We start from the raw sequence: 12,022 nt of genomic DNA, 5'->3' as shown, positions 1-12,022 counted from the left end.
AGTCAAAAATTAGATGTCTTATTTCTGCAGAAAAAGGGAAGAACACATTTTGAAGAACAACTGGCAGTTTCTGCCACAGGCACTTGTATTTGTTCTAACTTTAGTGTACTTCTGTTTTCTGCCACTTTTTCTAAAGAAATCTGAAGCTTAGTGGTTATGGATTATTATTTAATCCTCCTAACAACCCACTGAGGTAGGCATTGCTATTATATCCATTTTATTTGGGGGAAATCAGAGTTTAAACAAGTTCAGTGACTTGTCTAAGTCACCTAGGTAGAAAGTGGTGGGACCAGGGTTTGAACCAAGGGATGTCAGACTCCTCTGCCTGAGCTGTTAGTCACCGTGATAGTGAGAAGGGCAGAGAGCCAAAGGCAGGGTTCTTAGGATGGGTGGTGCTTGATGGGTCTGTGGAAGAGGAGCCCAGGAAGAACACAGGGAAGGAAAGGCCAGGGAGGTAAGAGTAAATACTGGAGGAAGTGACATCAAAGAAGAGAGAAGGAGTGAACAGGTGCTGCACAGAGATCATATCTAGAGAAAACAAAACAAGCTTGTCCAGTTGGATTTGGCATTTGGAGGGTCATTGATGATGGAGTTTGAGTACAGTAGTAAGAAGAGGAGCCAAAACACAGTGATCTGAAGAATGCAGAAGACAAATTAGAAAGAGGACAATAACTTGAGGGGGATGTGGTGGGATCAAAGAGTTGTTTTTATGTCTTTGTTTTTAAGATCAGAGACATCTTGAGCTAAGGCCAAGACATTAAGAGAGAGAGGGAGAGGGAGAGATAATGAGCAAGGAAGCAAAGAAAAAGCTTCCTTGAGGAAGCAATAGGAGACGGGATCTAGAACACAGGTAAAGGGATGAGCTTTGGCCAGGAGGATAGAAAGCTCTTCCACTGGGAAAGGAGTGAGGACAGGATCTCTAAAGATGAAGGATGGTATATTGGTGGTAGCAGACAAAGCTGACAGAGTTTTATAATGGCTTTGGTTTTACTCATGCTGCGGGAGATGGTCATCTGCGAACAAAGGGGAGAGGTGAAATTTGGAGTTTGATGGGGAGGTGGAAGTTCTGAATATTTGCTGAGTGAAATGGTAGCAGAAGCTGGCCAAGAGCATAGAATGACCTATGCAAGTTGAGACGCTTGGCTCAGGCTGCAGACCACGAACCTGCAGTGGCTCCTTGTCTTGGTTTTCTCCACCAGCACTCAGCAGACTGCAGGGTAGAGAAAAGTCAAATGGCTGAACTTTTCCTGGGCTTGGATTTCCAAGGAAGAAGGGACAAGGAGCAAGATAACTGAGGCCATTGGCGAGAGAGTGACTGGAATGATCAACAGTTAGGTCCAGGCTTCAGGGGGAAATAAGTGAAGCCAAAGAATATCTGGTAGTTTGAGAGAGGATGTAGCGGTTGAGGGACTGGAGGTCTCAACTGTAGAGTACCTATAGTTTACGAGCATAGCAACTTCACACCCATCACTATGGCTATTACTTGTATCTTTATGGCAGTTCCTCACAAAATATAGAATTATATATCCAATAATTCCACTGTACCCAAAACAGTCGGAAGCAGGGACTCAGATACCTATATACCAGTGTTCACAGCATCCTTAACTCACAATAGTCAAAAGGTGGAAACAGCCCAAATGTCCATCAACACATGAATGGATAATCAAAAATACATACAATGGAATGTTATTCGCCTTAAAAAGGAAGGATATTCTGATTCGTGCTATAAAATGAATGAAACTTGGAGACATCATGCTAAATGAAATGAGCCAGAAACAAAAGGACAGATGTTTGATTCCACCTGTATGAGGTACCTAGAGTAGCAGATTTATAGAGACAGAAAGTAGAACGGAGGTTACCAGGGGAAGGGGAAGATGGCGAGTTATTGCTTAATGGGTACAGAGTTTATGCTTAGAATAATGGAAAAGTTCTGAAAATGGATAGTGGTGATGGTTGCACAGTATTGTGAATATACTTAATACCACTGAATTCTACACTTCAGAATGGTTAAGGGGGGAAGGTATAGCTCAAGCAGTAGAGCACATGCTTAGCGTGCACAAGGTCCTGGGTTCAATCCCCAGTACCTCCACTGAAAATAAGAAAGAATTGCCTCCCCCGGCCAAGAAAAAAAAATTTCTTAGAAGAATGGTTAAAATGGTAACTTTTAAGTTTCATATATTTACCACACACAAAAAAGCAGGAAGTACAGAAGATGGTGGTAGAGTGGGACATTTAGAGTTTAGGATTGCGAGATTTCAACAGTAGTTAAGGTCATGGCAAGGGCACGGTTGTAACCACGGGAATGGATAACTAAGTACAATGCAAAGTAAAGATCTCTGACTCTGGAAGGCTGGTCAGTCTAGGAGCTTGCATGAGTCATGTACTTGGATATTGACCTGCAGCCTGTAGTGTCCTCCTGACCAGCAAGCCCCCTCTTCGTGTATCCCCACTTGCCCTCCCATACCCCAATCTCCCAGAAGTCAAGGATCCAAAGTTATTCTCAGTATCCCCCACCCCTTTCTCCTTTCAACTTCCTCCAGCCTAAGACTCTCCTGCTTCACCCCTACAACTCTCTGGGGGCCAGAAACCCACAGTATAGGACATGTCATAATTCAAACATTTATTTTCTGATTATTCGCAATCTCATCAGTTTATCACTACTGTGTTTTAATGTTTTCATGTATTTGCTACCATTCTTTTCCTTGTGTGTCTGGTTCTTTACCTAGTTATAATAATACTTTTACGTTCTGCTTTTTCTCTTATTATAACATAAGCTTTTTCTATATTGCCACATAGGCCTCATAGGATGCCTATGTTGTGTCCTGGGCTCTCTGATACCCAGGACTAAAACCATAAGGAACTGAATAGTGCTCAGAGACCTTGTAGGGAGGAGGCTATGAGTGGGGACCAGATGATGGAAGTAGGATGGGGAGGGGCACAAGAAGATTTTTAGCTAAAAGTCATGGGGAGGACACACGGGGATACAAAGATTCAGATTTGGGTCCTTTTTTCTTTTAGTGTATCAGATGATAATTAACATTCTATATGTCGTCCACAAAAACTGTTAATGTGAAAAGGATGAGACTCTGGGAAACTTAGCAAGAAAGGAGAAAAATAATCAAAATATAGTTTTACTGTTAAAAAAGCAAAACTGAATATAGTTATGTTGACTAGCTGCAGTACAATAATAATTACGCTTATCACTACAACCTGGGACAGATTAACTTGGTTAAAAGTTGTGTTTGATTGTAACAGCAAGTCTTATTCGCCGTCAGTGGTGCTAGTAACACAAATACCACTTCATCAATCAGCAGACATTTATTTCTCCCCCACCATGTCATGCAATGCCGTTATGTAGCAAGACTACTTTTAGCTTTAAAAAATTAAAGACAATATCGATGGCAGGCTTGAATACGAAGTTTTAGAAGAGAGTTGAATGACTTAGAAGTTGACAAAAATTATAAGATGTATTCTGTGAGTAAAATAATTCCTTGATAGTGTGGAAGTAATGGGCTCTCTAGCTTCCAGAGAAGTCCTTTTATTTCTGAATATTCCAAAGAGCGGACAAAAGCTTCTTTGGAGTTTGTAACATTGTAAGGGACCTTTGGGAGATTTGCAGATTATTAAATTGCACACTTCTGAACTGGGCAGACAGAAAGCTTGTATTTTTTTTAACATTCTACCATACATTTGCCTTACGTATATTATGTCATTTCTTATTTTAGACGATATTATACAACTGTTCAAAGCTTTAATATTTTTGTATTGTTAGCTGATTCATGTAAGTCCTCATTATAACTGGATAACATAACCATTAATTAATAACACAACTAAACTATACCTTGTAGAGAATCTAACTCTAAACATATATACATATCAGATTTCTTGCATGCTCTAGTGTATATGTGTGTGTGTGTGTACACATATGCATATCTCTTTTATCAAGGGAAAAGTTCAATTAGAAGACTCACTTCACCATCTTGAGAAAGAAGAGCTTGAATCTCTTGCCTTTACCAAAGAACAACTCTGTTTTATCTGGTGCTTGTTGCAGCAAATACAGGCTGAGGACTGCTACCAGAAATCTAGACAAGCTTTCAGTGAAGCACATGGAAGACGTTAAAGAAGTAAGAGCTAATATTGTAAAGTTTTAAGATATCTGTGGTTTTGCTCATCGTCCTTCATTAAATTAACACGTTAAAAACCATTATTTGAACATCACTCTGTAGTTTGCAGAGCACTCACATGTACACTTTTTTTTTTCATGAAATAGATCAACAATCTGTATCGAACAATCTCAGTTTCCAACAGAGTACATGTACAAGATGTTGCCCAGAGATGGCTGCTTGAGTATCCAAATAGGTCTGCTCAAGGTGGCTTTCATTATCTTGGTAAACTCATCTTTGTCTCAGTAACCAACCCTCTAGCTGATTCTCCTGCTAGTGGGCTTAGAAACCTGATTAGTCAGTGAACTGTGGGTGGATCCACTTCTCAAAGGTGGCCTTGTATTGACAAAACTCACAGAGAAGTTGGTAGAAAAATAGACACCAGCTTTTTAGTTGATAATAAAAAATATAATTGCCAGAGGAACCGGACACACATATCCTGTGGCTGTTGCACTCATTTCCTACAGGCACACTCTGTAGGAAGCCACATTTTTATCAGATGTTTACTTGATGAACAAATGATTCTAATTTTTTATAGCACCAGCTAAGATACCCAGAGTTCCACAATAGAGCTATCTATACCTGCCCTTATTTCTGGACCTGTTATAGCCTAGAACCAGGGCACCTCGCCCTTAGATGAGTGGATAATAGCATCTTTTGACTCTCTTAGCACTTTGATATTTCCAGTACTGATCAACCTACTTGCTGACATATGAGCTGCTTTCTTTAAATGAGTTAATAAATTCACTCAGGTTGCTTGCAAATCGCTCTGCTGTGTTTTGACAGCTCAGGTAACATGTTGATTTTTAAATTTAACTCTCAGAGGGCAATCTGATTTCCAAACTCTTAAAGAAGAATGCAGCTCCTTTAGAACAAAAGCATGAACTTTAATATTAGGTAAATTGAGGGTGAAAAGTTGCCTTTGGTGCTGACTCCCTGTGTAACCTTGAGCAAGTTCCTTAACTTCTTTGAACTTGAAATTCCTCATCTGTAAGACGGAGATGACAGTAGCCTCTTCAAGAGGATTTGTGAGGTTTACACACATTAGTGTATAAAACATTTCACATATGTACTTGGAACCTAGCAAGTATTCAATAAATCTTAGCTATTATTAGAAAGAGGTATTGTTGTTCCTGTTACTTTAAAGAGGCGGAAACTGAAGCATACCAGGAAGCTGCAAAGTTGGACTGCAGTTTTGTGTTCCTTCTACTGTGCCAGTCAGCTTTCTGTCCATATTCTGAGGAGCTGTCCAAAAAAGGCTTCAGCACGATTCAGCAAAATGCAGCTCAGTTATTCTGGTAGTCTACTTCTTCTCTTTTTAATTGAAGTATAGTTGATTTACAATGTTGTGTTAGTTTCAGGTGTATAGCAGAGTGATTGGTTATATATATATATATATATATATATATATATATATACACACTTATATAGATATAAATATATTCTTTTTCAGGTTCTTTTTCATTATAGGTTATTACAAGATAGTGAGTATTGTTCCCTGTGCTATACATTAGGACCTTATTGTTTATCTACTTTATATATAGCAATGTCTATCTGCTAATCCCAAACTCCTAATTTATCCTTCTTGGCTCTTTTCCCTCTTTGGTAATCGTAAGTTTGTTTTCCACATCTGTGAGTCTTATTTCTGTTTTGTCATTTGTATCACTTTTTTAGAATCCATGTATAAGTGGTATCATTTATTTTTATTTCTCTTTCTTATTTATATACTTCGTTTAGTATGACAGTCTCCAGGTCCATCCATGTTGCTGCAAATGGCATTATTTTATTCTTTTTCATAGCTGAGTAATATTCCAGTGTGTGTGTGTGTGTGTGTGTGTGTGTGTGTGTGTGTGTGTGTGTATGTATTTGGTGGTCTACTTCTAAGCAATTTGGTACAGTAGGAGCTCAGTCTCTGGCTCTGGCATACCCGAGTGTGAAGTCTAGCTCCCCCTTTTCTGCCTTGCTTCGCAACGCATGTCCCTCAGTCTTTCAGCCTGCTTCTTCCCTGTGAAGTGGGAGGATAACTGTCATTGGGTTGTAGTGAAAACTAAATATTTGATATCCTTAACATAGTGCCTGGAGCATCTAGTTAGCTTTCAATTTTATTAGGTACCTAAAATTACCTTTCATGAAGCTGTCATATTAACCAGAAACTATTTTTAAAGAATGCTCAACAGTTTCTTTTAATACAATCTCCTACTAACATTTCAGACATCTTAATCATGAGTTTTTGTCCAAGAGTATAAATAGTTATTATGTAGATATTTCTCTATTTGTGAGTATCATGACCATATTTCCTAAACCATAGATAAGGAGACTTGATTTGAAACCTGATTTGTTAATGGAAAAAAATATTAGAGATTGTAACCGTCACAGAGACTGTGACCAGAAATTTGTGGTGATGTGTCATGCTGTCTGTGGGTAACAGCGTCTGATAACGTACGACAGCTGGAAGGAAGTTTAGGGAGAGAGACTCACACTTAAACAAAGCTGAGTTTTCTGTTCACTTCTTAATTATAAGCATTGTTAGTATGGTGATCTCTTTTTTCCCCCCATTAACAGAGGCACTGGGGATTGAACCCATAGCTCTACCCCTGAGCTATGCCCCCCACCCCCTAAAATATGATAATCTCTTAATGTCTCTTTCGCTTAATTAGACTTGTAAGAAAATGTATTATTTTCTTTCTAGGTGGAAAACTATGTAAACCATGTCTGTAACTTACCAGAGGAAAGAGAAGCGTTTTCTCATGGTTATGGAAAGGAAAACAGACAGCTTAGACGTCAGTTTAAAGAACTCCAACTCAAGCAGGGTAATTCTTCCTTTTGTAAAAATGTGCATTTAAATTTTTCCCTAATTCAAAAAATTAGCATGTGACAATTACAGAAAACCTGGGGAATGTGTAAAAGTAGAAGAAAGGAAAAAATGTACTACCTGTCCTCTACTTCAAAAGAAAAAACTTGTAATGTTTTAGATGTATTTTCCACCTGTCTTTTTAAGGTATATATTCTGAACTATTCTGAAATGTGTATGAGAGAGTGCAGGATGGTTATTTTCCTTAATGCCAATTACAGCACTCCCACACTGTGTCATAATTACCTGTGACAGCTCTTCAGGAGCAGAGATCATGTCCTAGTCTTAGCGGTCGCTGTGTTCTCCACGGCACCTGCCTTGTAATGTTCCTAGCATATTAAGGACTCAGGAAGTGTTTATCAAGTGCTCCAAAGCTACAAGGGAAGCTACAGATAGAACCCCTTTAGAATATTGTATTTTGTTTAACTCCGTAAATTAGATATTATGATGGATATGGTCAATGGTTATTTGTATTTATCACACTTACTTATTTTCTTTTGCTCAGCATTGTTACTTGCATCTCAGATATTCCACATGGGATCATTTTCCTTTCTTCATTGTCGAACTTCCTTTCACAAGGATCTGTTGATGAACATTTTCCCCTTGTTTGGACTCCAGGTGCAGAGAAAATCGATCAAATCACAGGCCATATTTCATGTGTATTGCACTCTGGTTTCATTTTTTTCCCCCTTTTTTGTTTTCCATTGGTTATATCAGGTTTTCTTCTGCTGGTTTAAAAGTTTGCATTCTAGTTTTGTTCATATGGTGGTTGCATTTTAAGAGTTAAAATTTTTTTTTTTCTGGCATTTTTAGTTATTCTCGGCAGGAGGGTTGTTCAGGGCTCCGATCTGCTGTATTGTAAGAAACAGAGGCTGCTCTATGTCCTGCTGCCAATGTAAATTAGCTCATGAAGGATTGGAAAATAAGGGGAGTGAGGTCATTATAATGTGAAGTTCATGTATAATTTCCCCAGCATGTTAGTGAGTTGGGCTTACCAGCAAGCCTTGGAGTTTGTACATAAAGCCCATTCACCCCACATTCTTCTGGGCTGTTTGGCCACAAGTTTTCCCTTGGAAGTGCTTATTGCAAAGATATTCGTAATCTTTGTGCATTTTGCCTTTGTTTCCAACTCTGCAGACTCAGCTCCTTTTTTAGCTCACCTTTGCAGTGAACCTGGGTTTTTAAAAGAAATTAGAATTCTATATTTATTATACTATTCCTTTTTTTTTTTTTTAGGAATTTGACATATCTCTTTAAATGTACCAGTATAATTATTAGGATTGTCAGTGTTTTTATAGCACTATAATTATACAATTGCAAAGGTTTTGAGTGCTCTATACCAACCTTTTTTCCATAAGCTCTATTATGTTTAGTGAGCAATTTTGCAAAATACAGGTTTGCTTGTTTGTTTTCGGAACACATATGTTGATCACATCAGAATTGCTTATATAATTAAAGGATGTCTCTTGAAAGTGGTGCTAATGTGATTTGATAATGGATTTAATGTTGGGTGGGAGAAAAAGGAAAGAAGTCACTAGTGACCCAAAGCTCTTTGGTTTGAGCAGTTGGAATATTGGAGTTCCTCACTACTCAGATTGAGGGGACTGTGGGAGGTCCCATTTGGGAAAGATAATAGAGTTTGCTTTTGGACATCTGCATTTTGATGTGTATATTAGACATTCAAGTGGAAATGTCCAGGAGGCAACTGTGTATGTATTTGGACTGCAGTGTGAAATAGTGATGTAAATTTGAGAGTCCTCAGCATATAGCTAATACTCAGAGCCTTGAGACTATAAGAGATAACCTAGGGAATGAAAAGAAGAAGATTCAGAGCCAGGCCCTGAGGCATTCCAGTGTATAGAGGTTGGAAAGACCAGAAATCAGCAAAAGAGCCTGAGAAGGAGTGGCATGCAAGGTAGGAGGAAGCCTAGCAGGGTGTGGTGTCCCAGAAGAGAAATGATGAAAGTGTTTTAAGAAAAGGAAGGGCACCATTGGGTCAGATACCATTGATAGGCTATGTGGAAAGAGGACCAGTAATTGACCATTGGGTTGGGTCTCATGGAGGACCTTACTGACCTTGAGGAGAGCTGTTTCTATGGAGTGGTGGAAATGAACGCCTGATTGGAGTGACTTCAGGGAAGAGTGGTAGGAGAGGAGGAGGGGACATGGCTGTGGCTGATCCTTTCTTGGAGTTAATGCTGCAGAGGGAAATGAAGTAATGGTGGAGGACCTGGGGCGGGGTGGTGGGGGGGACATGAGGCTGAAGGAAAGTTCTTTGTTGTTTTCATCACTGTTGTTTTTAATGGGATGATTATAATGCTTAATTGGGAAGAATGCTCCACAAGGCAGTAGAGATAAGAGTCAACTGCAAGAGCTCTGTGTTTGAGAGAAGAGGCAATGGGAGCCAGTGCATGAGGGAGCGGCTGGCCTTAGGAGCAAGGAGAGTCCCTTACATCTCACAAGAGGGAGGAGTGTGGGGGAGCTGGCAGATTTGGAAAGGGGAGATTGCGGGAGCTCTCGTCTCTTTGGAATGCCTCTCTTTTCTCAGTGGAATAAGAAGCAGGGTACTCAGCTGAGAGTGAGGATGGGGAAGGAGGTGCTGGAGATTTGAGGAGATAAAGGAATGAAATAGCAGTCTAGGTCTCTAGCGAATGAGAGAGAAGGACAACCAGGGGAATGTAGGAGGGTTGTGGGCGGCAGGGAGGGCTCACCTGAGGTTAGTAGTCGTGGGTGTGAAATGAAATGGATCAGCACTGCCTGTGCAGTTTTCTCTAGCCACATTCGGCTTCTGGGATGCGGCGGTGAAGAGTTGGGTTTAAACGGATTGGAGTTTTGTCACCAAGTAGAATGGAAGGAAAGAGGGGCAAGAGAGTTGTGAATGTTTTCAAAGGAGTGATTATGATGATGGACCCTAGAATCTAAGCTGGGTAAGAAAGTAAATGAGAACAGGAGTCGGGTAAGGAATGTTGCTAAGGGCTTAAAGTCAATGGATTATAGTTTCCAGAATGGTCAAAAATTGCTAAAATGGAGCTACTAGAAGTCCATGAGAAGGGATGATTGGAGACTAGGATGTTTGGAACTGAGACTAGGGACAGGCTACAGAGACTACAGAGGCCAATGACAAGGCCTAGGGAATTACTATGGAGTGGGTGGCCGCGATGGTAGAGGACTAGATCTTTGGAAGTTAGCTGCTGAAGGAACTGAAAAGCCAGGGCACTAAAATAATCACCTGCCTGAATGTTGAAATCATCAAGAATCTTGGCAGGATTAACTGAGTGACTGTGGACAAGTGTTTTGGCTTCTGGATGCCTGAGCTCTCATCTCTTAAAAGGGATAATCATGGTTCCCACCTCACTGGAGTGTTTTAATGATTAAATAAGATAAATTTATCTTAGGTGCTTAGTACAATACCTACCACATAGTAAGCACTCAGTAGAACATTAACAAATTTTTAAGTTATTCATGAACACATTTGAAACTTATGTAAGTAGTAAGAGTGTCTACCACCTTTGAGAACTTTTTCCCACTACTTTTTAGTTATTTGCCTCGATTTCTTTTAACAGTTTTGTTTCTGTTGTTTCTTCCAACCAGAAGTGCAAATAAAGGAGGTTGAAGAAATGTTGTATCAAGAAGGCTTGTCTGAAATAGCTCTGAGCAGCCCCCATGAACAGATTGCACACTCACTCATGGAAGGAAGTACAGTCTTGAGGAAACTGGAACTTGGGGACCCCAAGCCCGAGTCACAAAGACGTACAAGCAGTAACCTACAGAAAGAATTTTCCCAGGTATTCCAAAATTAGCTGGGTAATTGAATAAGAGACAGGCCAGCTGTAAAATGCATTTGTTCATTAAATCATTCATACACTAAAATATCAGGAAGCCATTTCTGATAGCACTTAAGAATATGGGCTTTGGGTTTGAATAGACCTCCTCTGCCACTTGTTAGCAGTATGTCCTTGAACAAGTTAGGTAACTTTCACAAGCCTCAACTTCCTCATCTGTAAAATCTGGGAGCAGCTCAGCTACAAGATGATCATGAAAATGAAATAAGTGGAGGGAGGGTATAGCTCAAGTGGTAGAGCACATGCTTTTTATACACAAGGTCCTGGATTCAATCCCCAGTTCCATGTCTAAAAATAAACCTAATTACCTCCCCCACCCCACCAAAATAAAATAAGTAATACAGTAAGAAGTAAATTTAAAAAATATTTTTTAAATGAAATAACTTAATGCACATAAAGCTCTAGAATGGTGCCTCACATGTAATTAGCGTTACTGTTATTATTTATTGAGAGCTTAGCATGTGCCAGGCTTTGTGCTAGTGGATGCAGAAACAAAGTGAAATTACACATGATCTGGACTTGCAAGGAACTTACAAGCTGATGAAGGAAAGAAGTAAACTAGTGGTTGTAATTCAGTGTGGAAAGTTGTCTGAAAAAGGAAGGCACAGAAGGCTAGGAAAACTCAGGGGAGGGGCTGAGCCAGGATGGGTAGGAAAGGCTTCCAGAGGAGACAATGTTGAGTAGCATTTTGAAAGCTGAGTAGGTGTTAGCTGGATGAAGAAGCTGGGAAAGGCATTTCTGGCAGAGGAAACAGTGTATAACACATACTGGTTCATGTGAGTAAATGCTGAGAAATGTGCCTGGAGATATTTTCAGAAACCACATCATGGTGAGGCTCATATGCTAAGCTAAAGAGTTTGGACTCAGCACCTAACAATGTTCCTGGACCGTATTAGAGGTGTAAAAATATTTCAAGTGTACAGACAACTAACTTCGTTATAAAAGGTCTAGGCAGTCACTAAATGATTTTAAGAGGAGACTAACATGACCCGATTTGTGTTTTAGAAAAATCACTCTGGCCACAGTGGAGGGATGGGTTGGATAGGGGCCAGATTGGAAGCAGGGATTTCAAGGGATATTAAATAATAATTAATTAAAGAATGAGAACTGAAAACAAGGCTCAGAGTGTAAAGAGAAGGGAAGATGAACTAAGGAGTTATGAAGGA

At 39.7% G+C, this 12,022-nt stretch overlaps 1 protein-coding gene across 2 annotated transcripts in view; it reads left to right on the top strand.

Moving 5' to 3' along the window:
* CCDC30 (coiled-coil domain containing 30) overlaps positions 1 to 12,022 on the top strand; it is a 104,659-nt gene that overhangs the window by 6,859 nt on the left and 85,778 nt on the right. For both annotated transcript variants that reach the window (XR_012511329.1, XM_074376688.1), the window contains exons 2-3: positions 6,853 to 6,973; positions 10,606 to 10,799. Coding sequence is in view for 1 of the 2 variants with exons in the window: in XM_074376688.1 (XP_074232789.1) it covers positions 6,853 to 6,973; positions 10,606 to 10,799 (315 nt within the window). In the remaining variant the exon portion in view is untranslated. The remainder of the gene's footprint in view (positions 1 to 6,852; positions 6,974 to 10,605; positions 10,800 to 12,022) is intronic.

This window comes from Camelus bactrianus, chromosome 13, assembly GCF_048773025.1.
Source record: "Camelus bactrianus isolate YW-2024 breed Bactrian camel chromosome 13, ASM4877302v1, whole genome shotgun sequence".
Classification (NCBI taxonomy): Eukaryota; Metazoa; Chordata; class Mammalia; order Artiodactyla; family Camelidae; genus Camelus; species Camelus bactrianus.
Note: the sequence above shows the minus strand (reverse complement) of the source record. Positions and strands in the feature narration are given on the sequence as shown.